The 27,773-nt window shown below is 42.5% G+C and overlaps 1 protein-coding gene across 4 annotated transcripts in view; it reads right to left on the bottom strand.

The window, feature by feature from the left end:
• Positions 1 to 6,164: 6,164 nt before the first annotated feature.
• Positions 6,165 to 27,773, bottom strand: part of DLC1 (DLC1 Rho GTPase activating protein) — a 380,636-nt gene continuing 359,027 nt past the window's right edge. For all 4 annotated transcript variants that reach the window (XM_058525106.1, XM_058525107.1, XM_058525109.1 and 1 more), the window contains 11 exons: positions 23,296 to 23,359; positions 19,922 to 21,345; positions 19,279 to 19,455; positions 16,621 to 16,780; positions 16,302 to 16,500; positions 14,532 to 14,745; positions 12,658 to 12,772; positions 11,606 to 11,824; positions 10,581 to 10,798; positions 9,641 to 9,814; positions 6,165 to 8,877 (listed from right to left, as the gene is read on the bottom strand). In XM_058525106.1, coding sequence (XP_058381089.1) covers positions 8,757 to 8,877; positions 9,641 to 9,814; positions 10,581 to 10,798; positions 11,606 to 11,824; positions 12,658 to 12,772; positions 14,532 to 14,745; positions 16,302 to 16,500; positions 16,621 to 16,780; positions 19,279 to 19,455; positions 19,922 to 21,345; positions 23,296 to 23,359 — 3,085 coding nt within the window. In that variant the 3' untranslated portion in view covers positions 6,165 to 8,756. The remainder of the gene's footprint in view (positions 8,878 to 9,640; positions 9,815 to 10,580; positions 10,799 to 11,605; positions 11,825 to 12,657; positions 12,773 to 14,531; positions 14,746 to 16,301; positions 16,501 to 16,620; positions 16,781 to 19,278; positions 19,456 to 19,921; positions 21,346 to 23,295; positions 23,360 to 27,773) is intronic.

Here is a 27,773-nt window from a genome sequence, read left to right as displayed (position 1 = left end):
TACAGCCCCAGTGCTCTGGCTCACCGCTATACTTTGTTTGCCCTCACAGAGCATGTTCCCTCCTTCTTCAAAGCCACCCGTCCTCCTGTGAGCCCATCCTTTCCCCATCACAGAGGGACTTTCCCTCCTTCTCCATTGGCAAATTTCCTTTGTTTTTAAACCTATGTATTCATGTTCCGTAGTTACTTCAAACCTATGCATACGCGCCCTTGAACTTAAGCAAATTTTGCCCAAACCTGTTCTCTCTGATTACCACTGGATGGCTGTGTCCTTTACCTGTCTAACTTCCTCAGTGACCATTAGCTCTCTCCTCAGTGCCTTACACCTCCCACAATATTCCCTCTGTAACAACTTTAGATACCTCTACCTGCCCAAAGGGGTCAAAGGATAAGGAATCCTTTAGCCTATCTAGCAGAGATAGGCTGCATACCTGTAAATAATAGAAGCAAGAAAAACACAAAGTGATGTTTCTGCTTTGCAAATTAAAGGAGCTTAAGCAACTACTTTAAAAATCTTTTGGGGCTGTTAGGTTTGGCAGGCTCCACGTTGGTGGTCTGGGTTTGGTTCCCAGGTGCAGAACTATACCACTTGGCGGTGGCCATGCTGTGGCAGCGACCCACATACAAAATAGAAGAAGATTGGCACAGATGTTAGCTCAGGGTGAATCTTTCTCAGCAAACAAACAAACAAAAAAAACTTTTGTTTTTATAGTGGGGTTTTTTTTTTTTTGGAGTGATGTGGGGTGGGAAGGGGAGGCATATGGAGGTGTGAGAGATGAAAAGAGATGGAGGAGGAAAGGATTGAGGGAAGACAGAGGGACCAGTCAACATGGGAGGCCGGGGGAGGGCCTTGGAATGAGGCTGGTTTGAAGGAGTCAGGAGACAAAAGTCACAGGAGAGAGGAGGCCTTCGTGTGAAGGAACAGTGGCCAGAGTGAGGCGAATCCAGATATCAAGAGAACGAGAAAAGCAGGAGGCCAAGAAGTTAGTGTGAAATTTGAAATAAGAAATAGCATTTCATTGGGCAACATAAGAAAGCAAGTCTGGCTCTTTGGGTGTCTGCAAACACAGAGGTATTTGTAGGAGGGGTGACCTAGACTTAAGAGTTGAGTGAGTATATTCTGGTAATTAGAAGCCCTACCTTGGTCCCTCTTTTGTTTGCTTCCTTCCTGTTCTGCTTCTTTCTTCTTCTGTTGCCGAAATGAGGGTTTTCTTTCATTTGGAGCCACCATCCCTTATATTTCCTGATTTTATCTCTGTTTATACTTTTCTTGATATTAAATGGGTTTAGGATCAGAGAAAACTAGAAAGTAGGTGTAAGCAAATAAATGGAAGTTATCAGTCTTTGAAACTGCTTTCTTATTCTGTTAAGTCTGCTTCATCATCAAATGGTAAAAATCACCAAAAATGCAATCCTGAAATTTAAATGGCCACTGGGCCTTTGATGTCAGGCTGAACTGTCTACTGAAGTCATTGAAAAGGGGAGTTCATGGATAGTCCTCTTGAATTTCTCAGGGTGGAAGGCCACCTGGAGACATCTGTAGGTGACACTGCAGCAAAGATTAATCTGACCCCAGAGTGTTTGTGACATTAGGTTGGTTAAAAACAAACAAACAAAAAGCTATACTCTTATTCTGCCTTACCAGCCCGGTTGCTTTGCTTCTGGAAATTTAGCTGCTTCTTTCCTTTCCATAGTGGGGCAGGAAAACATATTTCATTTTCAGTATTCTGGGTCTTGGGTGAAAGATTGTCTCACTCTTTGAGATATTGCAACATTTCACATGGTCCCAAGGGGTTCAAATCTCTTCTCGCTCTAAGAACTTTTAATGACTGTGTGAACTTTTAATTCCCTGCTTTCTTGGAATGATTTTAGTGATCTATTCATATTTTTACATTTTGAAATACTGCAACAAAATGGAGCTCGGCTTATCTTTGTTATTGGAAAAAATACATCCTATCCACCAGCCCTAGAAGTCAAGAAAACTAGTTTCTCTGGAGCATGACATTAAATCTCTCATTTCCTTGATTAATGATCTCTTCCTTCGCTGAGCTACAGACTAGTGATTCTTCCTGAGCTGCCGTGGGAGGAGTCAAAGGCCTTGGACTCTCCAGCTTTAAAAGCCTTCATGAGCTGCTTTTCACTGAGAACACTCTCCAATCAGGTGCCAGTAAAAGTTATTTCACACTTCTTTCTCAGAGGCTTCTAGCCTTGATTAGCAGTTATAAATAATGTTTATCTATACCGAAAATAAGGGGAGAAATCATTACTTCTTCGTAAGTTATACTGTTAAAATGATGAATCTTCGACAACCTTGAAAAAGAGTGGAACATGTTAAGAAATATAATGAAGAGTCCTTTGGAGGCAGAAAGCTAGGATCTGCTGTTGAAGATATAGCTTTGTCTCAAGAGTTGTTACCACTGACTCTCAGGTTCAGACATCTCACTGTTATCAAACCTGGATCAAGAACTCCTATCACTGACGGTACCCTGGTCTCTGACAGCTGCTGCCGAGTGGCTGGTCTCACCAACAGGAAAGGAAGCCCCGACACCAGAGACCAGGAAGCCGAAGAGACAGGCACAGACCACAAAGGGACTGTGGTTGTTGGAACAGCAACGTCTGTGAGGATCCGTTTGCTTGCAGAGACCCGAGGAGAATGCTCTGAATTATGAAGCATCCTTTCAGATCACCTCCAGCTTTGTCTCTGGTTTGGAGACGTACAAATACTCCAGCAGCAAAGAAAAGAAGTCATTCAACTCAAGCTTGAGAAACGCAGAAGCTGGCCACAGCTGCGGAGACACAGTTTTGGTCTTGTGGCTGGAGGAATGTTGAGTGGGTGTTATCTGACCTGAAATGTGGCCAGTTAGATTTTTACAAATATTTACCATATTTCTTTTCTTTTTTTTTTTTTTTTTAAAGGATATTATAGGAGGAAGAGCTATAGGAATTGGATTGCTTGGAAATATTCTTGAAGCTTTGAAATAAAACTTGTCCTGTTCAATCCAGTAGCCATTAGCTCCCTGAAGCTATTTAAATTTTAACTTAATAAAAGTTAAATTAAATTAAGCATTCACCTCCTCAGTCACATTAGCCACATTTCGAGTGCTCAACAGCCACCTATGCTAGTGGCTACCTCATTAGTGCAGAGATGGAACATTTCCATCATGGCAGAATGTTCTGTATACAGTCCTGCTCTAGAATGTCTTGAGTTCCCTTTGCAAATATCATACAGTTACATTATTTCTTTAAGCCTCCTTACCTCTTTAAACTTAGGTCTCCTTCAAAGGACTCCTATAAAATTTAAATGTGATATTAATTGTATGCAACATACATCCCAGTACCTAGCACATTTATAATGCTTAATAAATGGTAGCCCAACAAATCCATTCAAATTTGAGCCAAACACATTTGTATTTTAAAAGTATCTGTAACCTACAAAAGTTTTTGAAACAATTTCCTTGGGAATGAGACTATTTTTATGGGAACAAGTCACTGATCATGGTTGATGAGAGCCTTTCTCAGAGTCACAAGGGGAGTAAGGCCTTTGCTTTCCACAATGCTTTGTATCTTTTTTCTTTTTTTGGAGAAGATCAGCCCTGTGCTAACATCTGCCAATCCTCCTCTTTTTTTTTTGCTGAGGAAGACTGGCCCTGGGCTAACATCCATGCCCGTCTTCCTCCACTTTATATGGGATGCCGCCACAGCATGGCTTGCCAAGCAGTGTGTCAGTGCGCACCCGGGATCCGAACCGGCGAACCCCAGGCCCCCGCAGCGGAGTGCACGCACTTAACCGCCTAGCGCCACGGGGCAGGCCCCGACAATGCTTTGTATCTTAATAGGAAAGAGAAAGAAGGAAATGAAAATCCCCTATGAGGAGCAACATTTCTAGCCCTGAACTCATTTTTTTTTTAAAAAAAGTCAAATGAGATGAAAAATCTCTGCAAAGAGGTGTTTATACTATAGGTGTCAACACAGCCATGGGCCCAGACAGGCAAACCGGCTGCTCTAATGGGAACTGTGTATACACAGCGAGGGTAATTACTTTGGGCTACAGCTGCTGACATGACTTAGCAAACTCCCTGCATGCAAAGGACTGATCTCTCCCTGGAGAATGGGCCTGAAGTCATTACAGCTGCACAGACCTACCTGAGCTTCCCCTGCCACAGGCTCTTTGAGGTCTTTTGTAATTTGCATTCCTTAGGCAAATGGAATTTAAATTCCTTAGGCAAATTTCACCCTGATGGAACACCAAGATGACATGCATGCCATGATCTCATCGTTTAGGATTTCTGCTTTTTAATCATTAATGTCTGCTTCAACAGGCAGGTGAGGTAAAGCATTTGAGCTAAATTCCACTCTGCTTTCGTGAACGCCCCTTTACCTTTCAATAGCCGTTGCTTTTCACAGCACCTTCACAAATATCTCAGTTGCACTCCATGATATTCTTGTGTGGTGGGAAGGGCGTAATGATGTACTGCAGGAGGTCACAGGACCGGGGTTCTAGTCCTGGGCTGCAAGTTAAGAAGTCTGTAAGTAGATGTTCCCCTTGTACCCGGGAAGCAATGTAAGATCAGAAGGGTTGGGCGGGCTGCAATCAGACCGCATGTCTAATTGTTCTGTGCTTGCAAATTGAGGACAACCATGTCCTTCTGTTTTCATAGGGAAGCATCAGTGGAATCTTCCTACATTTCAAATCATATATTCCATTTGCAAACAGAACTATAAATTCTTCCCACCATTAACCTGAAACAAAACTTTCGTCTCATATTTATCTTGACCTACTTAATTTCTCCTTAAGCATGTCAGTAATGGGGTGACAGAATAATTTGAGACTTTGACTAATGTGGTTATTTTGCTATGGACCTTCATTTTCCTGGAGTTCTTCCCAATTCTGATGCTGAGGCCACGTGGATTGGCTCTTACTATGAGAAATATGCCTTCTGATTAGGGAAAGATCAGCAAATGGGAGATGGGAAAACAAGCCCAGCTTGTTCTTCGGGCTCTGGGTACCTTAATTCATCACTTCCTAAGCCAAATCCTCACCTTAGAATGATAATACCTATGCTTCGTGGGGCACGTGTGAGGCTTAAATAAGTGTGTGAAAAGTGACAAAAGTAGAATAAAGACCCATGAATATTTCTACAAAATTACACACACCTCTATACTCTGTCTCTCCCTGCACACACACACGCACACCTGACTAATAAAGTTGGAAAGTACCAATTTGGACTATCTTCTTTAGTTTTTCTTCAGATTTTACTTTTCAAAAATCTCATCTCCATTAACCCTGAAAACAAAAGTCTCTTAAAGAACCATTTAATTTCATTAGAATTTTCCAAGTTATTCCGTCTACAGATTGGCAGGCAGGATGCTTTGAGCGTTAACAATTACCATGAGTTTTGTGAAGATCTTAGCTACCCTTCCTGAGTGCATAGGAATCTGAACTAATAGTCACTACATGGCATTATCACTTCTGTTTTCATATCTGTGAGAGCAGATTTTAATTCTGTGAGGGCAGAGTATGTCAGGCTGGCTCACTGCTGTGTCTTCAGCACTGAGCACAGCGTGAGGTAAATAGCAGGTGTTGAATAATTGACTACAAGAGTTGAATAAGTAAATGGGCGGTGTGACAAAAGCAATCTAAATCTAAAGTGTCTGTGAGAGCGTCTCCTCCATCCTGGTGACCTTACGTAGCCTTTTAGTAACTCATGACTTCAGAACTGTGCACACAACTAAAGCAGGAGGTATTTCAGACCTAAGACATTTTGCTCTTTATTTTATACAGCTCTGAGGAAACCAGATCTGGAGGCAGAGCAAATTAAAAAAGCCTTTGGTCTGTGTGTCTTTTTAAAAATTATCATGAGGTTGGGTTTTTCCACTTTTCTATGCCCAGAGTGAATATTTGTCAAAATAAAACCTCTTCTAAGATCGATACCAAATTGTATCTGAGAAACGAGATTGGTTAAAATTCCATCACAAAGAACTCTTTAATTGAGAACCAGTATCCATAGCATCGATATAGAGTAGCTATGCATCTCTGCCAGTTTAAACTTAAAGATTCCATTAGGTTTAACAATTTGCAGTCTCTGCAATCTCAGAACGGGCAGTGATGCGCCAAAGGGAGGGCTTAAGATGCCCTTCCTTTTCAAATAACAGAAGCTAATTCAATCCATTCCACTTAGCAAATAATAAATTTATTAGGTGCCTACAAGTACAAAACACTGAAAGCTGCTGTAGGGGATTATAAAGATGTGAAGAGCCCTGCCCTCAAAGAGCTTACAATCTAGGCAATTAGTCACAATCAGGAAGTTCTGGCAACATCACTTCAGGTGACTTACAGAGTTCTTGAAAATGTTCACATCCTTTGAATTCTCCTCTTGTCAAATATGTAAGGAATTCTTTCAACAGGAAAGCCAAACAGTGGGAAAGAGACCCTCTGTGGAACCAGTCAGTGACCTTGGCTTTGCTTATGAGCCTCTTTCTGTTGCTGTTGCTTATTCTTGTAATTTTCTCAGCATCGTTTCCTAATGACCTTTGTTCAGAGGGAATCTCCATGCTTCCTGAACCTTCACCAGGGTTTCCTGTTTGTCAGTGAGTGGCTCAGATGCAGTTTGGCTTCGGAATGATTTTCAGTCCCATTTTTCCTTCAGCAAACTATCTTTTCATTGTAGTTGATGCTAGAATGCTATGCCTTGCTATGTGGGGTTTTAAGGGTGGGAGTGAGATGCAATATGAAGAAAAGCAGGCCAGACTTTTCCCTTACTTTAAACTTTTAATAGTGCACTTATTGATTATATTCTGTACAGATACAGGGCAAGTTATAAACCTCTTCTTTTATTTTTTTTTTCACTTAGACTGTATTCATGTAAAGTGTATTTACATTTAGGAAAAAAAAAAGCCTTGAGGTACAAAACCCAAAAGATTATCTGAGGTATAAATACAAGTATATTTTAAATAATAATCTTTATCATGCTTTATCTATGTTTGAAAGCACACTGGACATGTGTACATGTTTCTTTTTCTTAATAGAATGGTATATACAACATACAATCTTACAAATCTGAAAGCCATTAAAATTGAATATACAAGTATATCTTCATGAGGAACACTGATATCCAAAATACTCAAATTTTAAAACTCTAATCTGCCCCCCCATTCTTCAAAACCTTTGAAATAACACTGACAATGGTAACTAAATTATAACAAAATAAAAATCCTTCTTAACAACTCTCATTCATACATTATTCACTTTTGATCCATATAAAATAAATTCACTAATACTGTCTCTTGAGTCAATCTTTACCATTACAGTAAAACCTGTATAAAGACCACCCTTCCAAAAATCTGCACTGGGTTTTTTAAAATTTTTTACTATGATTACTATTTTCCATTACTACTAAAATATATTCCAAGGGTACCATAAAGAAAAAGAAAAAATGCAGGAAAAACAAAGCAAAAAAAATAAGCCAGAAAACCTATTTGCTGATAAGCCCAAACCCAATTAATAAACACGTGCAGCTTTCATAAATCCTGTTAGTAACAACAACTTTTGTGGTTGGGTTAAATTTACAGGGATTTCCTTGGGACATACATAGCTTCCTATGTTCCTAACCGTAGTGTCTTTAAAAGTTTCTGTTATAAACATGACAACGCAAAGATTTTGGAAAGGTCAAAGTTTTGATGCTTGATTCAGGAGTAAATGTTACTGTTCATTGTTTACATCTCAGCTTTAAAAAAAAAACAAAACAAGGGGCCAGCCCCATGGCCTAGTGGTTAAGTTTGGTGTGGTCCATGCTCCACTTCAGCAGCCCAGGTGCGGTTCCTGGGCACAGACCTACACCACTTATTGGCAGCCATGCTGTGGCAGCAAGCCACATACAAAATAAAGGAAGACTGACTGGCACAGATGTTAACTCAAGGCGAATCTTCCTCAGCAAAAAACCCACAAAAAACGGTGCTTTGGAGCTGGTAAGGGAGGGTTTTCATCCCTGAACTAATCTCTATTGGTTAAAAATTACATCACTGTTTGCAACTAGGTTGAGAGACAAGCTGTGTTTGAAATGGGATATCAGAGTAAATTTACTACAATTACTTTTAAGGTAAAGAAGAGGTTGGTGGAGAATATGTCTAAAAACTCAGAAAAAAAAAATGGACAAGGGTTTCCTTTCTGGATGGACCCATGGGTAGTCAGATATTCCAGGTTAAACTGAACTCGATGCATCAATATCCTTCTTGGAGGCGTCTCAGTGTGCCAGACACTGCATTCCAACTTACTTATACTTCTGTGCCATTCAACCAGCAACAAACACACATACACACACTCCTCTGTGCAAACCTTTCTTTGCTCATCTCAGTGAGAAAACATATCAAAGAGAACCAACTATTCCAGTGGGTACACCAGTCCCTCATCACACTGCAAATAAAATGACGTAGGTACACATACACCAAAATCACAACAGAATGAAGTATCTTCATTATCTTCCGTAACGTATATATAGAGTTTTGCTTCTCAGAAGCAATTTGAATAAGAATACATTTTTTTGCACAGTCTTATATATTCCAGTCAAGGTCTATAATACAGACCTTAAACAAACAGGAAGCAGCTTTAAAAATGTATCATATCACTCTAGTCAATGCCTACACTCCAACTTGTAGTTTTCTTTGTTTCAGGATTAGACGCAAAACCCAATCTTCCAAGGATCGGCGAGGGTTCTGGAACCAAACGCCCAGATGGTGGACACAGTTGCTTTGCTTCAAGAATCACCTAGATTTGTTGTCTTTGGTTTCAGTGTTCTGATTACAGAAAGAGTCTCGGATCTTCACAACTTCAGCCGCACACAGATGTCCAAAAGATTTTGTGTACCACTCTGGCATGTGGCCCCTACAACGGGAAGGAAAAACAGGTGAATTAGTCAAGTTGGAAAGCCTTGAAATAAGCTGAAGGGAGTTCTGAATACACTTCCACTTCTTGATCAGCAAAACGTGTAAGTAAAGATTACTCTGATTATTCCAAGATAAACTCCTGGCACATTTGGAACCAGAAGTTTCTCCAGAAACAACATACTGAGTACAGGTATTGAGTGAAACTGTTCAGGGAAAGCTTTGGCATATATAACAAAAACAGATCACATAAATATTTGAAGAAGTACTGAGATGTAAAGATTTCAAATGAGAATTTATTTAATATGAGACCCTCTTTGGAAGGAGTTTTCGGAGGTTCATTATTTTATCTGCATTGCCACATTTCACTAGAATTCTGATATGAATACACATTCATGTATGGCGCACAGTGTATAGGCCTGATTAATTACTAAAAGGGCATGTCACATTATTCAAACACCTTTGAATATAAAATGAGAAACATCTGCTTGCTAGTTCGAATTCTCATTTCCTGTGGCTTGAAATTCCTAGCAGAACCACCATATCCACATTGCTTTTGGTACCACATTTTCTAAAGGATCAAAATTAGGAAGTGGTACCCAAAAGACCGAGAAACATGCAGGTGTTAACTTTATAAGCTCCACTCTTCATGGAGTATCCAAAATACAACACTGTATTCATTTAAGCCATACTTGATAGCGGACAAAAAGTCTCAGTCTTTTTCATGACCTTTGCCATGTCAAAAAATCAGAATCAGAACATACCTTAAGTCAGCTCTGCACATGTAGGTGAGTTTGGATTTCCCGGACCCGCAGGGTTCAATCAGATACCTGGACAGAAGCACATTGACCCTCACTCCCACCACAGGCGCCCGGTCATGATCCACGGATGTGAGTAAAAGGGCACACGCCCCCTTGGGTAAATTGGTCCTCCATGTCCTATAGAGACAAAACCAGAGGGAAAAAAATGGAATCTCTTGGAAGCCAAGTTGAAAACGGAGCCTCATTCTTAGAGGAGACAGCTGAGGGGCAGGACTAGTGGCCACGCTGTGTGTGACCCAGCCCTGGGTGGATGGCATCCTCTGAACTACTGTGCGAGGACTCCTGAATGAATAACTCTGTGCAGAGCCACCTCTACAGTGGGTATAGATGCTCACACAGTCACTTCTTTGAAAGAAAACCACTTTAAAGTGTGATTGAAAACCATTTTTATATTTCACAAGCGTATCAGAACATGGACATCCACATGGGCGCTGCTCTGCTGGAAAAGTTCTGGACTAATGATGTGACATTTCCTCAAAGATTTTTGGAATTCCTCTTTCAATAACGTCTCCAGAGAATTTATGAATTACACATAAATCAGCTTTAACCACAGCTCACTTGGGACCCAAATGTTATTTCCTGGCTTATGCACTCACTAGCTATTTCTTCTAACAAGAAAATCTATCCTAAAAGGGACAAGAATCTGCGACCAATGAGCAGATTCTGAATGTGCCTCTCTTTCTGAGCTCAATTCCAAAAGAGTTCAAACTATTTTCAGGGATAAACACACTGTGAGAATAAATGCAGATATATTTTCCATATTTGGAAGAGTTCAACACTTTTCTGGAGGTAAACGTTCTATTTTAAATAATTTTACCACCTTGTAACATTCAGTGACATACAGGCTCATCCTTGCCACAATCATCAATTTGGAAGCTCTCACCTCAAAACCACGTAGTCCCGAGCAGGATGGGGTGCCATGCTGTTTTGGACATACTGATAAATTTCAGTTTGGCTGTCCAGGATTTCAATCACTTTTGAATCCAACAAGTCTACATCCCAAAGGTGCTGCTCTTTAAGTAGGCGCTTTAAGATTTCCTCAGGCATGGCAGGGACCTCGATGGTTGACCTCCAGAGCCTTAGAGGGGGTCCTTCACTCACCTGAAGAGAGGATGTGGTTTTCAGCACTAAGACAATTCACACACACCTAGACTTTGAAGGCAAATTACTAACTGGGTACATGGTCATATGTTTAGAGGCTAATAATCGTCTATGGCTTTAAGAGGCTGCTGTCCTCAAGTATATTCAAGAGCAGGCCAGCAAGCGAATAGAACCACTGGTGTCACCTCTGGTCAAAACTGTTACATCTGTTTTCCTGGGACCCATACTAGGGTCAATGCAATAAAATAAGATCATTTATTTGCACCCCAAAGCCTGCATGGCCATCCAGACCACTCTCATTGTTTATTTCTTTAAGGGTGGTAGAGACAGTAACAACAAATACCTCTTATGGGCCTATCATGCTAAGAAAGCCATACAAGATGCCTCTGCCCTCAAGGGGCTTTCAGTCCTAACGAGTTAATTTCTCCCCTAAGTGCTCCCTACTCATTAAAGGGCCAAGAATAGAGCGACTGAGAACAGAGGAGAGTGCAAGGGGATTCTGACCAAATTATGGAAAACTCTAAGTGCGTCATAAAATGCCCTAAAGCCCAATACCACTAGTAAAACATTCCAGGGGACTCTGGTATGATTCTGTGGAACCAAAGGATTTCATTAGATAGTCTGATTCCTCTGCGTGTTAGATGAGTTTTCTGGGGGATATGAATCACCTGGCTGCCCAATTCTACAAGAAAGGGAATGGGTGACAGATCCCCATGGAGACCTGTGTTGGCAAAAGGCTCTCATCTCTGATGAACCCAAGTCCTGACCACTGGCACTCAACTGGCTGACCACAGGGAGAAGACTTACCTTCTTATAGGACAGCTCAGCCTGCTCAGACGTAGAGTAGCTGACCCAGCCTTTAAACTTCTCTTTGACCTCTTTAAACAGGCTGTCCACACAGTCCTGGAGGAAGTGTTGGTAGTCAGCCGAGTCGTCATTACAAAGACGTCCCAACGCTTCCAGAGTGAGAGGCTTCAGCTCTTGTTCGGTGTAGGAATTTCGACATCGGCTCATTTCCTCAGGAACCTTGAGGGACATGAGAGACAGAAAGGAGATTAGCCCCCTGTACTCATTCTCGTTGTCCATCAATGGAAGTGGCAGGGCAGAAACAATGGACTGGATCCTCGAGGCAATGCAGGCAGTCCATCCCTCTGGTTCCAACGGATGGAGGGTGTCCCTGCTGATCTCATATGGTATGTGAGTACAAACAGGGCACCTTCATAAAGGTACCTAAAAAGCTTATTCTACTGTAAGGAGGTTAATTACAGTAGGAGGATAATAAATAATAAAATAAGGTTATAGTAGGAGAATAAATGACAAAAATAGGGCTTACATTGATGAAGGCAGGTTTCTCAGATACAGAATTTATTTCAGATCATTTGTTGCCTTTTTTTTTTTGGTGAGGAAGATTAGCCCTGAGCTAACATCTGTCCCCAATCCTCCTCCTTTTTTTTTGGCTGAGGAAGATTGGCCCTGGGCTAACATCTGTGCCCATCTTCCTCTACTTTATATGGGACGCCGCCACAGCATGGCTTAATGAGTGGTGCGTTGGTGCGTGCCCGGGAGCCGAACCTGCAAACCCTGGGCCGCCGCAGTGGAGTGTGCGAACTTAACCACTGTGCCACTGGGCCGGCCCCGCTTTTGCTTTTTATTAAGTAAAGGGGTATGGAGGTAGGCAATTTCATTAAACATATTAACTCTAATGAGCTTATATATTATAAAATATATAAATAAGACATTCTCAGGCTACATATATAATCTCCAGCTGGGAAAAGATATTTCTGTTAAGATAGGCTACCTAAGTTTTTGTCCCTATTCACATTATCCTGAACAAATAACAAAACTTCCCAACGCCTCACCTGGAAAAGCTTCTTGCACTCAGCAATCATGTGGGCCAGCCCTTGAGTGGCAGCGAGGTTTTCATTCAAATCTTTCTGATCTGGTTTGCCCAAACTTTGTTTTCTCTGCATTACCCTAGGCAGAAGAAATGAGGGAGGGGAAAAATTCAAATATTTATAAATATATATTTTTAATTAATTAATTAATTATTTTCCCCCAAAGCCCCAGTAGATAGTTGTATGTCATAGCTGCACATCCTTCTAGTTGCTGTTATGTGGGACGCGGCCTCAGCATGGCCAGAGAAGCGGTGCGTCGGTGCGCGCCCGGGATCCGAACCCGGGCCGCCAGCAGCGGAGTGCGCGCACTTAACCGCCAAGCCATGGGGCCGGCCCTCAAATATTTATATATTTTTAATCGGTGTGTTATTTGAGGAAACCCAAAGGAGAGAAAAAACTATTTCACTGGAGCCTATTTGTCATTAAGTGGTTCAAGACTACTTTGGTCACTAGAATTTCTCGGTTTTATCAACAACTCACAAAAAACATGAGAGAGACTGTTTTCAGTGAAATCCAGCCTATTTAAAGCCATCACGTTAAATAGGTTCTTATTTAAATAGGGCAGCTTGGAAGGTGTGTGTATGTGCGGTGGGGAGGAAGAAGGGCAGCTCTGAGCAGTACGTGGGTGGGAGGCACTGGATGTTGGGGTAAATAGTGTCACTATTCTTTCTGGTTTAAATAAATAGGATCCCCTCCTGAAGGTGAGGGAAAAATCTATTGTTTCCTGAAGGTTTTGTCTTAATCTTATCTGATCCCACTCTTCTGCTCATCTCTGGTTCTCTATCCCATTAAAGTTGGAATGCCCCAGTCAATGGTTAGAACTAGTTAAAAGGATGTTTAAGCCTTGTGTGGCTTTCAGAAGCAAAGCTAACTCAGCTAGCACAACCAGCCCCAATGATTCTAGCTAAGAAATATTTGTCAAGATTCCTTGAGAGCTGAGGAAGAGGATCAGCTGGATGGATATGGCAAGTGGGGTGAAGTCCGGTTGGTGATTCCTTCCTCACACACTCCCCTATGAGGCCTTTACGTGAAATATTCATAGAAGTAAGAAGCTCCCACTGGCTCTGCCATTTCCTCCTGTCAGACATGGGCAAGTTACTTATTTACCTGACCACCCCACAGCCTCACTTTCCTCATATGTAAAATAAAGACTAACGGTATCTTCATCTCCTAGGATTGTTACAAGGATTAAATGAGATAATGAATGTCAAAGGAGTTGTTCTATGCCTGGGACAAAGTCAGTGCTGAGCAAATATCAGCCTTTGTTACTTTCCAGATTCTCTGACTTCTTCTACAGCCACGCCCACCTTGTATACATCTAAGGAGAAACTTTGCAAACAATTGGCTCAGGTCAGGTCCTAACTTTGAGGCTCAACATTATCTTTGGTTCTTTTAGATCTAGCTACTTCCTTTCAACTTCCAGCACAGGCCAGGGGCTTGGCTTTAATGATCACGCAGAAGCCAAGGCAGCAGAGCTCCTACACCCCATCCAGTTTTTCAGGTCAGTAAATCCACATGATTCTTTGCTGGCAGAACGTCTGATGACAGTGTTACAGAGAGCACTGGGGAGGGTCAGGGTAAACACTTGCCATGGCAAAGCTCGAACAAATCTCTCTCTCCAAACCTCGTCCTAACAAGATTGTCTAGGAAGTCACACCCCCGGGGCTGAGAAGAAAGGAGGGAGAAGCATGGCAGGTGCATGGGAAGGAGGTCCCACTCCTTTTTGCTTGATTCAGGTATGAATCCAACAAAAACACAGGGCCAACCCTAAAAAGAAAGGTGGGCTGCCTTAGTCTGAAGAACGAAGCATGCGTGTGCACATCTCATCCGACCCGTACCTTGGAGAAGAATTTTCTCTCTTCAGGGTGTTGAGGTGGAAGAGAGAAGGCGCCAAGCACACAGCCAGGTTGGTGGGAGTCATCTGGTTTTCTTTTACAGCTGCTGTGACATCGCTCAAGAAATAAAGGAGCGTCTGTAGAACCTCCCGGTTCTCATCAGGCAGGAGCATAATGGCAGCCTTGATGGCCTGGAGGCGCTGGTCCTTGGGCACATCTGTACAACACCAGAAGTTCCCCCATCAGCTCAGTGATTTTCCACGTACATGGCAAGGAAACGTCCCAAAGCAAATAACCAGCATCAAAGCCCTCAGCCCCGTCCTGAACAAGCACTTGCAGAAAGTGTACTCGAGGTTAAGATGGAAGAAATTAGGGATCGCCACCAGCGTCACTACCCTCAAGTATTTCCTGTCTGTGGAGGAGTTAGAAAATTTTAAACACCCACAACGCCAATATACTCCTAAATCCACCTTGGACTTCAATCCAGATGATTCCTGTTCTTTTAGTTTACAGAACAGTTTTTCTTTTCCTAAGAACTTTTTAGAAATCCCTAGCTTACCATTCTCAGTTACCGAAAACATATACTTAGACTTCTGTTGGGTTTCAATGAAAAATCTTATCTAAGATACACGAGAGGATAAGAACTGAGATTTCTTAGCCTGTACTACAAAATGTTCAGCATCTCTAGGGATGTTCATAACTTTAACTTATCTGCTCATTCTTGAAATGAGAAAAAGGAAGCCGCTAAAATAGTCAGTCAATTTAAACAACAGATATATTTAACTAGTAATTGCTTTAAGTTTTAGAAAGCCTACTCAGAGACTATTACAAAAACATGTTTGAGAAATAAACCCATAAAATAATATACATGTAGAAAGTGCTAATCCCAACCTTCAGGTCTCCTTTACTAAGCAAATCTTTCTTTCAAAAGGCATGTGGTGGAAAAATCAAGACACTCAAATGCAGCCCCATAGGACACACTGATTAAACAGCACCATGGTTACAGTACATAACAAATACCTTGGTGGGGAAAATGTGACCTGTGTTTTCATAAAATCTGAAAGGATGAAACAAATAATGAAATAATCCAGACCAGCTCCATTTCTCATAAAATAAAGTCCAATGCGCCAGTCCTAAAGACAATTTGAGCTCTAAGAGAAACTGCTTTTAAGTTACATTGCTGTAATACCGCACCGAGCCAAGAAAAACACGAGGCTGTAAAAGCTATAATCCTGATCTTGATCATTAATTTAGACAACTGTTTGCCTTAAGTTCTACTTAAAAGTGAGAAGGGCATGGGTATTGTTTTCCCAAGTATTTCTGGCAGAAGCTGAGATGAATAACAGAAAAAGATTATTTATTCATTTTACGGCAAGATAAAACGCACAGACACCTGTGAAATTTTAAACACAACAGGCCCTGCTGGAGAGATGTGAAGCATCTGAAATTTCTGTAGACAAGACAGAGCGAGATTTTGGTACCTGCTCTTTTAAGCATCTTAGGTAACACTGATCTAGATCTAGACCTGGATCAGAATGTAAAAATGTACAATTGCTTTAGAAATTAGAGAATGATGCTAAAGGAAATTTTTTTTGCATTATTTAACAGGTAGACAGAAACCTGTTTCACAAACAAGGGGGCAAGGAAGAAACTGATGATATGCATTTCCAAGAGGTCATCATGTGGAGCAAAAGACTGACATCAAAGGAAGCTACAGGTTTCAGTGGTCCCACTTTTCCCCACCCAACGACGTTAAGATCACAGGACACGTACATTGGTAGATCTGTAGAAAGGTTTCCGAGAGTTTGTTCGTCATTAGTGGCTCAGGAAGATCTCGAAAATACTGCTTCAGCATGTCTGCCACGTCATACGCGGACTGTCCCTCATAGTTGACACAGTCTATGCCACTTTCATTCATCTGGCGCAGAGCCTGAATCCGGGATTTGACACCCGATTTTCTGAAGAGCCCCACCTGTTGGAAGAAAAACATTAACTGTCAAGATGGAAGCAACATTTTCACTATAAAACCATAAAGAGAAGCATGCATCTGAGCTCCCATGATTCAGTGGGACCTGCACATGGTGGCTCTCACCTGATCCAAACAATGGTTGCGGAGGTAGCGCATGGCTTGCTGAATGCTCTGGGGCAGGGGCTGTCCTGTGCGCTGCACGTTGATCGTCAGAGGGACCCCAAACACATTCCGGTCCTTGTAGTCTGGAACCTTGATCCTTTTCATGAACTTGGGCACAGCCCTATTTAAAGAATATTAGGTAGGTAGGTTTACTTGTCTGTCTACACTTGTCCATCTCTGCAGGTAAACCCTGTGGGCTCTAGATCCTTGCTAATAAGGTGGCTATTTAAATTTAAATTAAATAAAATTACAAATTCAGCTCCTCAGTTGTATTAGCCACATTTCAAGCGCTCACTAGCCGGTAGTGGCTACCATATTGGACTGTGCAACTACAGAACATTTCTATCACCACAGAGAGATTCATTGGACAACGCCATTCTAGATCTTCTAAGAGTTGGGACTGGCAAGCCCAGTAACATTTCCTCAGTTGGGGGTTCTCCTTCCACTGTTAACTCTGAGAACTGTGTCTATATTCTTAAGGGAGCTGTTGGGCTTCCTTATAAAACGGTGACACAGGAAGAAACAGAAGCAGATATCAACATTCAAGACCCTAATTAGGTGCTTCATGACAGAGTTTGGAAAACAAATTCCTATTTGTCTGAAAACAGACAAGAATCATTTCTAAGTTCTTGATGAGATCCAATGTATTTAGGGTAAAAAGGATCAGGTAATGCTGGATGAGAAAACAGCAAATACATGACGTTGGTCCAACATAATGAGAACCAACTCCAGCACTCAAGGGTGGGGGCCAAGCTAATGACCCAAAGTCAAAATAAACTCTCCTGCTGATGACCCCGGAGAATATAACATCTTTAGGTTTCTAAAGAAAGATGGGAAAGAACAATGAGGGTTTTGTGAGCCTCCCCCAGGATCCCTGGGGTCCTGACACCAGGCCCAGCCCCACAGTATAGGCAACAGCAGGAAACCGATGTCATGCATTTAATGTTGTCAAGCAGAGATTTCAGCTCTACAAATGACCTCTCTGAATGGGACAAGAAAGGGCAAGGCCGAACAGGAAAAGGACTCTGTGTAGAATTTCTCCCCACTTGATGGATCCCACAATGCGAGGCTTTTACATTTGGTTTTGACTCACTGGAAAAACTGACCAGAACTCAAGAAGTGTTATGGACTTTCAGATTCTTGAGGGTTTGGTGGGAAGGGGGTGGGCACCTCAGAAAGGAGAATGTAAAATATGCCTTTTTAAATAGCCAGCAGGGAAACTATGACTCTAAGCAGGAGGAGCACAGAGGAACACTGCAGGTGACAGACCATTCGGACTTTTGAGTGCTTACCAACAGCCACACCGCGTTACCGTTTATAGCTCTCGGAAAGGTAACACGAAAGCACAGAGCCAAATTTGTGTTTCCATACAGTTAAGTATATGGTATCATGGCTATAAGCGTGCATAATACTTGCTTTGTCGGGGGAGAAAAGCCCAGCGGTGGAATGTGCAAAGAACACATTACGACCTCCACTGAGAATCTGAAGCATGTGGGGATAAACCGGTCAATACTTATTTCTGTCATTCAGAACAAACAACTTCTGTATTTAGCAAGGCTTACATAATAACAGCCTTTGAACAGGAGGTGCTTTGATGCTGAAGTTAAACTCACTGCGAGTCCTGAGGAAAGGAGGAGCTGGTGAGAGAAATGACAGTTCCGTTGCTCCTCGGACTCTCCCAAGCAACTCTGGTTTGCTATAGAGCGCTACTCATGAAATGGGCTGCTCTCTGTTTTTATAAGAAACAGTAGTTGTGCAATTGGATAATAAACAGATTAGTGAAAAGACTTAAGGCCACCCAGCCGACACTGCGAAATGTGCTGGAATGTCAATCTAGGAACATTTCTCTGCTTTGCACTGATCGTAGAAAAGATATGTACATATTAGGTCAAATCCACGACCCATCCAGCCCATTGTCTACATTTCACGTCATAAACACCAACGGCCATATTTTCCAAAATAATTATGGACAGTTTATCTGATAAATTTTACCTTCATGTATATTTTAGTCTGTAATATCTTTGAGTAGTGAATTCCTTAAATTTATGATTCACCGTTTAAGAGTCTTTGTTGGAAAAAGCATAACCTAAACTGTTTAGCACAGGTAGATTTTTGAGGGATGCTGCAAATATTCACATCAAAAATGATTTCTAAAAACAGACAGGAATAGGATTATAAAGCCAGGTACTGTACATCAAGCATTTTAAAGTCAGTTGCATAATATCTTATGATCTAAACAACATTTTTCCTTCCTTCCTTCCAAAATATGATATGATAATATACATGTATTTACCTATGGTGGGCTATTCCTACCGCTGGGCAGGAAGCGCCCGTACAATGCAATGGAAGAATTACCCATTCTCACCCCATCGCCTGGCAATATGTCACTCAGAGAGCTGAAAACTCAACCAACCAACCCTCCTGGTAATTCCCTAAAGCTATACTGGCCTAAGCAGTATCAAATGTGGCCTCAAGAACGCAGGGACTGATTGCATTAGGATGACAGACTAAAGATATTAACAAAGGATAGAACTGTCATATAATCAGTGTGGGGACAGCCTCAAGGAGCCGACTGAAAACATTTCCAAATATAGTTTACTGAGAGGTTTAAACCCTTACCAGCTAAAACCATGCTTATTAGAAGGCGTATATTTCTCCAGCAGGGCAGTTAGCTTCAGGAGTGAGTATTTCTGCAGCAGGTTCATCTGGGCCACGGATTGGCAGTTAATCTGCAGTGATACAGAGTTCAGGCTTGGCCGATGAGAGCTCTGGAAGCTGTGCCATCTCAGTCTGTGCCTGCGAGAGGAGAGCAAGGGAGAGGGAGTGATTACAAAGGCCTTTTAGCAGGTAGATGTAAAATTAGCAGTGGGCTGCTCGCTGGCACCCAATCTTAGGAACTAAGAGGACTCAACTTCCATTCCATTCTTCCCTCCCCTGCCGTGGCAAAATATACCTAATATAAAACTTACCGTCTTAGCCATTTTTAAGTGTACAGCTCAGCAGCATTAAGTACCTTCACACTGTTATACAACCATCACCACCATCCATCTCCAGAACTTACTTCATCTTCCCAAACTGAAACTCTACCCATTAAACAATATCTATTCTTTTTGGATGTTAGGATGTCCTGGGCTGTCACTTTCCTTAGGAACTCACATGGCTATGAATGCCACAGTTAATCCCATGTCCCCCTACACAACAAAGGGAAGAGTCCCTCTCTGATATCCCCTCCCCAACCTGGAGAGGGAAGAAAAGCTCTTACCTATTGGACCTTGTCAGGGAGGCCCCAACCCCAGAATCCCTCCTTTCTGGGATGTCGGCAGGTTCTTCAGGTTCATTTAGTGAGTTGCCTGTGCTGTCCAGGTCACTGGGTGTGGCTCGGTCATTGTCCACATCCAGGTGTATCTGTTTGGGAGAGGATGGGCACGGAGAGACTGAGTCCAGGGCTGAGTCAGAGTCTCCCTCGTCTGAAAACTTCTCGGACCACTGGTTGACTATCCTCTGCATCCCCTTCACGTGGTAGAGGATGTCGTCTAGCTCGGGGAAGATGTCCTCGTTCTCCAGGTCAGCCAGATCACCTGAACTGGAATAGAGGACGGAGCCTGGCACGTTGTCGTAGATACTCAGGCGGCTGCTCATGGAGCTGGAGGAATTGCGTCTCTTAAGTTCCTTGGGGCTGTCGCTGCTGTTTTCCCTCCTCAGACTGATATGGCCGGGGCCATGGAAGCTTCCAGTCCTCCAGTTCACAGAGCTGTTATTCCCTGAGGGAGAGAAACTGCCATTGGAGAGGGCCTTGGGGAAAGTGCCAGGCTTGTGATCTTCTGGGATGTAGAACACTGTGTCCTCCGGGTAGCTCTCGCGGTTTTTAAAGTTCTGTTCCATAACGTTGTTGAACGTCGACTGATTGAACGGATCAAAGCCCTCCAGGTACATGCCTACCCGCTTGTTGCAGGCACTGAGGCTCCGCGTCCTGGTGACGGGACTGGGCGTGCTGACAGCGCTGCTGGTCTCAGACTGGCTGCTGCTACTGCTGGTCTGCGTGGAGTTGGAGACGCTCCTCTTTCGTACCATGGGGACGTTGATGTGGTTGCCGTTGAGGGCGGAGATCTCCACGCAGTTCAGCCGCTTTAGCTTCTCCTCGTCCATTCCCTCTTGAAGGACGGGCCCGCTGATGAGCAGCCCCAGCTTGGACGGTGCCTTGTGCTTGCTGTGGTGGGAGCCTTTGAGCCTTAGGCTCTCCATGCGTTTCAGCAGACTGTGCGTCTTGGACTTGGTGTTCTTCTCGTGGCCTTTCATGCTAAAGCTGAAGGTGGACACTTCCTTGGGAGAGGGCAAGCTGCAGAAAGAGTCGTCGTTGCCTACCAAGTTGCCGGAGGAGCAGACGCTAAGGACGGAGTTAGTCCGGGGTGTGGCAGCGTCCCCGCTGTGGGGCGCATGGGTGGGGAGGCTGCTGGTGCTGCTGAGGCTGCGGACGGAAGCCACCTCCTGGCGCTCGCTGAGGTCCGTCAGCATGCTTTCGTGGCTCGCCGCGTTCTTCAGGTGGGGATCGTCTGGGGACCCAGGGACTGGGTCCTGCTTTGGAAAAAAGACATCGAACTCTTCAAGCCGGGACCACCTCTTGCTGTCCCTCTGGAAAGTCCATTTGCCACTTATTGCACAAGGCTCGTCCTCGTCGGAATCCTCACTCTGCAAAGACAGAATGGAGCCATTCATGCGCTGGGAGTGGCAGACAGCAGGGAGCAAGACATGCGCTGAGGGCCAGGGGACCAAGAGACTGCTCGTAATGCACTGTCAGCGTCAATTCCCCGCTTACACCTTTATTTTATTATTATTATTATTATTATTTATTTATTTATTGCTGAGGAAGATTGTCCCTGAGCTAACATCTGTTGCCAATCTTCCTCTATTTTTTGTATGTGGGACGCCTGCCACAGCATGGCCGGATGAGCGGTGTGTAGCTCCACGCCTGGGATCTGAACCTGCCAACCCTGGGCCACTGAAGTGGAGGGCGTGAACTTCACCACTACGCCACCAGGCCGGCCTCTATTTTATTATTTTTTAAAAATAACAAAGATGTATGTAAATAATTTAACAGGAAAAAGCCTCAGCAAGTGTTTCAAGCTAAATAAGAGTTACTTTATGGCAACTCTGGGATCTATAGGCAGTTCTTTAATTGCTCACAGAGGAAACCTCTGAGATCTGTGAAAATTCCAGGCATGCAAAATATTTTGAACTGGAGTCAGCAACGGGTAGGACTCCCTCTGGTCTACCTCCAGTGTTGCTGTCTGTTGACAGTATGTGTTTATATTCCTTTTTGCAATTAAAAAGGTAGTTTCCAAACACTAAGAAGAGTGGGAACTGAAATCTCTAGCTACTCTAAAAGTTTACAAGATCTCCTAACAGACCAACAGGGACACCAAGCCAGGTAAGCCATCACATGCCTTCAGGGCCATACTTTTCAGCCTCTTATCTGTTCTTTTTCGTTCCCTCCCTCACCAGACATGGGAACTAGAATTCATGCCACAAGGATCCTGTGAAGTTTCAACCTCAGACATGCTCCAGGCAATTTAATCAGGCTTCACAAATACCCACTCCTGACAGCATGTACCATTCTGACAGCAGGTACCATTTGTGAACACTAAGTAACATCTTGGCTGATGACGCCTGATTTATGGGCAGGGCTCAGAGTTACGCTGTGACACCAACTACTGCATCTGAGCCTTTTCGGCGGGGTATCAAAAGGCACCATTCAGCACAATGCATGTCTTTCCCACTGGTGTGGAAAATATCGGATGACCCAAGTTTCACAGGACAATGAGTAGACAGCAGTAAACGCTGCCTTGCAGACTCCTCTCCACAGCTCAGTGGGTGTTGAGGTTCCAGTTCATTTGTTTAAAAGGTTTAACTCCCCCAAGAAGGCAACTTGTGGCAGGTCAGGGACTCTAGGATAATTAAAATTTGTACTCTGAACGGTCAGAAATATGTTCTTTGACCAAACTTATTCGTGTTTACTCTAATTTGTGACACTCACTCCCAGTCCTACACCCACCTCTTTTCCTAAGATCTCATAAAAGGTCCTCACACTTCATACGTAGAAGAAAACACCATCCGATTCAGTTATGTGTCACCATTTGAGTAGAATGTGTGGGATTTCCTGCCCTCCTCTCTTCCTCCCCTAATTCCTTGTCTCCCTCCAAATCTCTATTATTCTTCAATATGCCACCAGCCAGCCTTCACTTCCATCTCTACAGCTTTGAAACATAGTTACTGTTATATATGGGAAGACAAAGAGATCCCAAGAACTTTAGCTATAATGCAAAATCCACAGGGATTCCTTAACCCTCCTACCTTTAATATGTAGTAGGCAATGAGTTAATGAGGCGAAATAAGAGATGATTTGTTCAGATCAAAAACAGTAGGAAAAACACAATTTATTGTCTGGCTGTAACTACTGGCTTCAAGTACATAAGGCTACAGGGTCTTTGGTAAATTTGACTAGATTATAACATTAAAAATGTAGATGTTTTTGGAACAAGAAAGTAAGAGTTTGAGAAACAAAACCTCTTACAAAACACATAATCCAGTTTTTGGTCTGCCCCTTTTCCTCCCACCCTATCACACATTTTATATACTCACTCTTTTCCGATGAGGACTAATTTCCAGCTTCATCATCGCACATTTATTTAAAGTGTTTAGACGCCTACAGAGCAAAGAAATAACATTAGCAAAGATAGGAAACCACTGATGGGTGGATAAATATTTTTTCCAAACAGTTGACATGTTTAATCCTCCTCTTTTTTTGCTGAGGAAGACTGGCTCTGAGCTAACATGTATTGCCAATCCTCCTCCTTTTTTTCCCCAAAGCCCCAGTAGATAGTTGTATGTCATAGTTGTACATCCTTCTAGTTGCTGTATGTGGGACGTGGCCTCAGCGTGGCCGGAGAAGCGGTGCGTCGGTGCGCGCCCGGGATCCGAACCCAGGCTGCCAGTAGCGGAGCGTGTGCACTTAACCGCTAAGCCACGGGGCCGGCCCAAGAGTCAAAATCTTTAGAGTTCAAAAATAAGCAGTTGAATCAGATTCTTCTTTGGAACAGGAGTCATATTTCTCCTCTGAATACTTTTTTTACCCTTGCCAAAAAGTAATGTCAGTTTAAAATTAGTGAAATAATTTAGTTTTGTTGAAAATGAAATACTTAAAACAAACAAACAAAACACAACCTCACTGGGAAATAATGAAATAGCTGAAACAAGAAACTCTATATATGCAAGAATAAATGGTACGTAGAAGTGTGAATGACAGCCCTTCAGGCCCCTGTTCTTTCTAACCTCTTCCAGATGATCATCACTTAGTCTTCCTCAAGTAAACCTTTAATATATCTGCTGTCTTGCACCATCAGTTTTCCAGTTTTTCCTAAAATTGCAACTCTTCATTTTCATAGGATAAGTGCATTTAATTCACAGAAATTCAGACTGACCGTGAAACCTCTTCAAGGCTTTATCTTTCTGATCCTGTTCTTGCAACTTGTCTAACAACTTTGATGCATGAGGATAGAAAGTATTTTTGCCTGCTGATAAGACTGCCTTTGATTTCATAGATTATGTGGTAGCCTGTTTACAGAATAAACAAAGATAATCCAGAGCACCTATGTTCAGGAAAATTCTCTCTGCTGATGGGAGGGAAAGAAAACAAATAACTAAGAAGAAGTCCACAGACTTTAAAATGAGTGGATACAAGGTCCCTCTGTAAGGAGCATCCATTACTTAAATGACTCATACCCACCATGTTTTAGTTCTCAAATGTTTTCAGGATTTAAAGAATCCGGAATGGTCACAATGAATCTTAGGTCTGGGTTTCATTAATCAAACCTGTAATCAAATATCCACTTGACTTTATTTGGGCTTTAATGGTTGAGTGGTGTTTATAACCAGGTTTACTAAGCATGGAGGCCTACGGGGGGGTGGGAGGGGTGGGCAGGGGAAGCTTTCTTCACAAACTCTACATTTGAGTCAAACAAAAAAGACTCAGGAGGCCAGTTTTATAAAGATCAACATTATCTTTTTCTGTTGGTAGCACCGAGCTAATGGCATTTCAGTTTTGAAGCCCAGAAGTTATTCCCTGGGGTTTCTGTGGGATTCATTTGTGCCCTAGGACCTCCAAAGAATGCCCAGTGGTGGGACCTTAGCTACTGAGACACAGACAGTACTGACATGAAGTAATAGTTCTAGCTAGATGAACTGGGGGCTCGCTCTGGGTGAGGCACCATGCCTGGCACCTCCAGAATTATTTCATCTTGGTCCTCACAACAACCCTATGGTACAGATATTACCATCTACCTTCATTTTATAGATGAGGAAATGGGGGCTTAGAGAAGTCAAAAATCTTGTCCAAGGCCACATGACTAAAACATGGTGGCTTTGACATTCAAAAACAATATCTTCTGCGTTCCTTTCCAAAATAAATGCGAATGATGGTCATAAATAGGAGCAGCTTATATCCTAACTATGATCCCTCAGATGAGTGGCAGAACACTGGTGTCATACACCCTCTGTCCAGAAGCCGCGGTTGTTCTCACCCCCAGGGCCCTCACAGGGCTCAGCTCTGCAGGAATGTGTCAGTCTTATCTGCCGGGCAACTTGTACCCTGCTCTGAAGGGGGAGGGAACACAAGGCTGGGCTGTCAAAGGTTCAAGAGCTTCGCTGCTGGGAGCTGCAAGCATGCTGATAAAAGCAGAGCAGGCAGGCCTCTGGGCCTCGTATTCAAAATGAAAACAGGGACACGTAGAAAAGAAGCGTGAGAAAAGAAAGAGGAGTAATTTTCCAAGCAAGACCTGACAAATAAAAATTGTTTCAATTCTCAAAGGCATTTTCTTGGAATTAGTGCAGTTGCTTTAAAAAATTACTTGCTTCCCTTTTAATCGAACAGAAATAGTAACCAAGTTAAAATCTACTATATGGCAGGCTGGTTTACATAGCTTAGGCATTTCAACGGCTGGTTTACAACCAAGTGCAGACCAATAGTATGGCTATCTATTTATCATTATATGATTATCACCTTATTTACATAACTCTTTGGTATGTTTATAAGGAGTCCGTTGTAACTCCAAAGGAAAACAGCAACATGGAATATTTTTCAGAAGCTATAGAGAGACATAAAACATTTCAGAAGAGGTCTTCTAACAGTTGGTCACAGTTTCCATTTTCATCTGCATACGCTTCAAGACAAGCAAATCACTCCTGCAGCATTAACATTGAATGCGACTCCCTCATAATCTTGGTCTTATCCGTGTTGGGTTACACAGCAAAACTAGCAAGAATGGGACAAAAGCCAATCTCTCCAAGGAAACAAACAGATCCTTACAAGTGTGAGTGTAAGAATGTCGGTTGGGGGCCAGCCCTGGTAGCCTAGTGGTTAAGTTCAGCGTGCTGCACTTAGGCAGCCCAGGTTCAGTTCCTGGGCGTGGACTGCTCTGGGGGTATACTGCTCTGCTAGCAGCCACGCTGTGCTGGCGGCCCACGTGCTAAAAAATAGAGGAAGACTGGCACGGACGTTAGCTTAGAGAGAATCTTCTTCAGCAAAAAAAAAAAAAGAAAAAGAAAAAGAAAAGAAAGAAAAGAATGTCGGTTGGCAATCTAAACCCAAAAAACCTGGTAGTTCCATAATTGTAACTTTTGGTCATTACCAAATTTTATATGTCAGGTAGTATCAACATCATTCTCAAGAAAACATTAAGTCTACAAGTCTTCTGCCCTAAGTGGACTATGTTATGAGATCAGCGCCTACCAGATTTTTGACCTGCTGCAAATGTCATAGGTATACGAATGTTTATAATAAATCTTTAAGCAGACACTAGTGTGTACATGGGAGCACTTGTAACATCTGTGTGTATGGTGGGGGCGGGGACAGGGAAGAGAAACCATGTAAGAATTAAAGTAAATTTTAAAAAGCTTTATTTAAAATAAAAATGTTAAATGAAATATTTAATAATGTTATTAAAGTAAAACTTTTCAACTGAGTTTCTATAACTATATTACCATATATATTTAAAATCAGCTGCTCAGAACATTTCCACAAGGCGAAAGATGGAAGTCTACAAAGTCTGTCAGTCTGGAGAGAACCGGACAAAGCAAAGGGCAGAATTTCAAACCACACGAGATTTTCATGATTTGCTGGCTCTTGAACTCCATGGGCCAAGAAGGCATGTGGAGTAGGCTAGTCTAGCCAATGAGAGGAATATCACATGAGCGGTAAAATCGGTATCCCCTACTCTGCTGACAGCTCAGAACCTGCAGCTTATTTCAAAGGAAGGTGCTGGCAATCCACGGTAGGTGGCCTCCATCTTTTTCTTCGGAACATTTGTTTAGGCCTCTCAAAAGGGGAACCATCTTCCATGAGAAATCTATTTATGTGACTCCGTGGACAGGAGCCTTTGGGTTTTCCATTACAAACAAGTTGATGACTATGAATTCTGAAGAATTTTTTTAAAAATAAAACCCAACCTGAAGCCTATTTCCACATCCTCAAATCTGGGCGTCAGATTTGGGCCTGATAATCTTTAAGCACTCTGACATCCATTGCTATATTTCCTTCTCACACTTAACCTGTGAGATATTATTCTATGCATAAGAGAAAATGGAAGCCCAATCAGAATGCACTTGCAGAATCCAAATTCAGAGCAAGGCCTAATTGTTTTTAGGCCTTTCTTTTCATAAAAGATCTAGGGGCACAGATTTATTCCTTTCAAAGGGAGGTAGCTTCTTGAACAGTGGTGAGAGCTAGAGTAAATCACAAAATACAGAGGATGTCCTTCTCTTTAGAGCACGGAAACTAATTTCAAAGTGATGTTCCAAAATAAAAGTATTCAAGAACCTAATCATGACCCTTTGCCCCACAATGCCGCAATGATATTTTTATGACCCAGGAATTCCTAAGCTGTTGCTGCTGTTCAGAAGGCCCACTCACTAAGTGGCTTAAAATATGTGAAATGGATGATCTGACACAATGCGTAAATATTTCCTAGGATACATCTTATGAGTGACCTCATTTTTATGCGTTATCCCCACAGCTAAACATTAAAACATTTAAAAAATGTCTGGAGTAGTTTATATTCCAGATG

The sequence above is a fragment of the Diceros bicornis genome, chromosome 29 (assembly GCF_020826845.1).
Source record: "Diceros bicornis minor isolate mBicDic1 chromosome 29, mDicBic1.mat.cur, whole genome shotgun sequence".
Classification (NCBI taxonomy): domain Eukaryota; kingdom Metazoa; phylum Chordata; class Mammalia; order Perissodactyla; family Rhinocerotidae; genus Diceros; species Diceros bicornis.
Note: the sequence above shows the minus strand (reverse complement) of the source record. Positions and strands in the feature narration are given on the sequence as shown.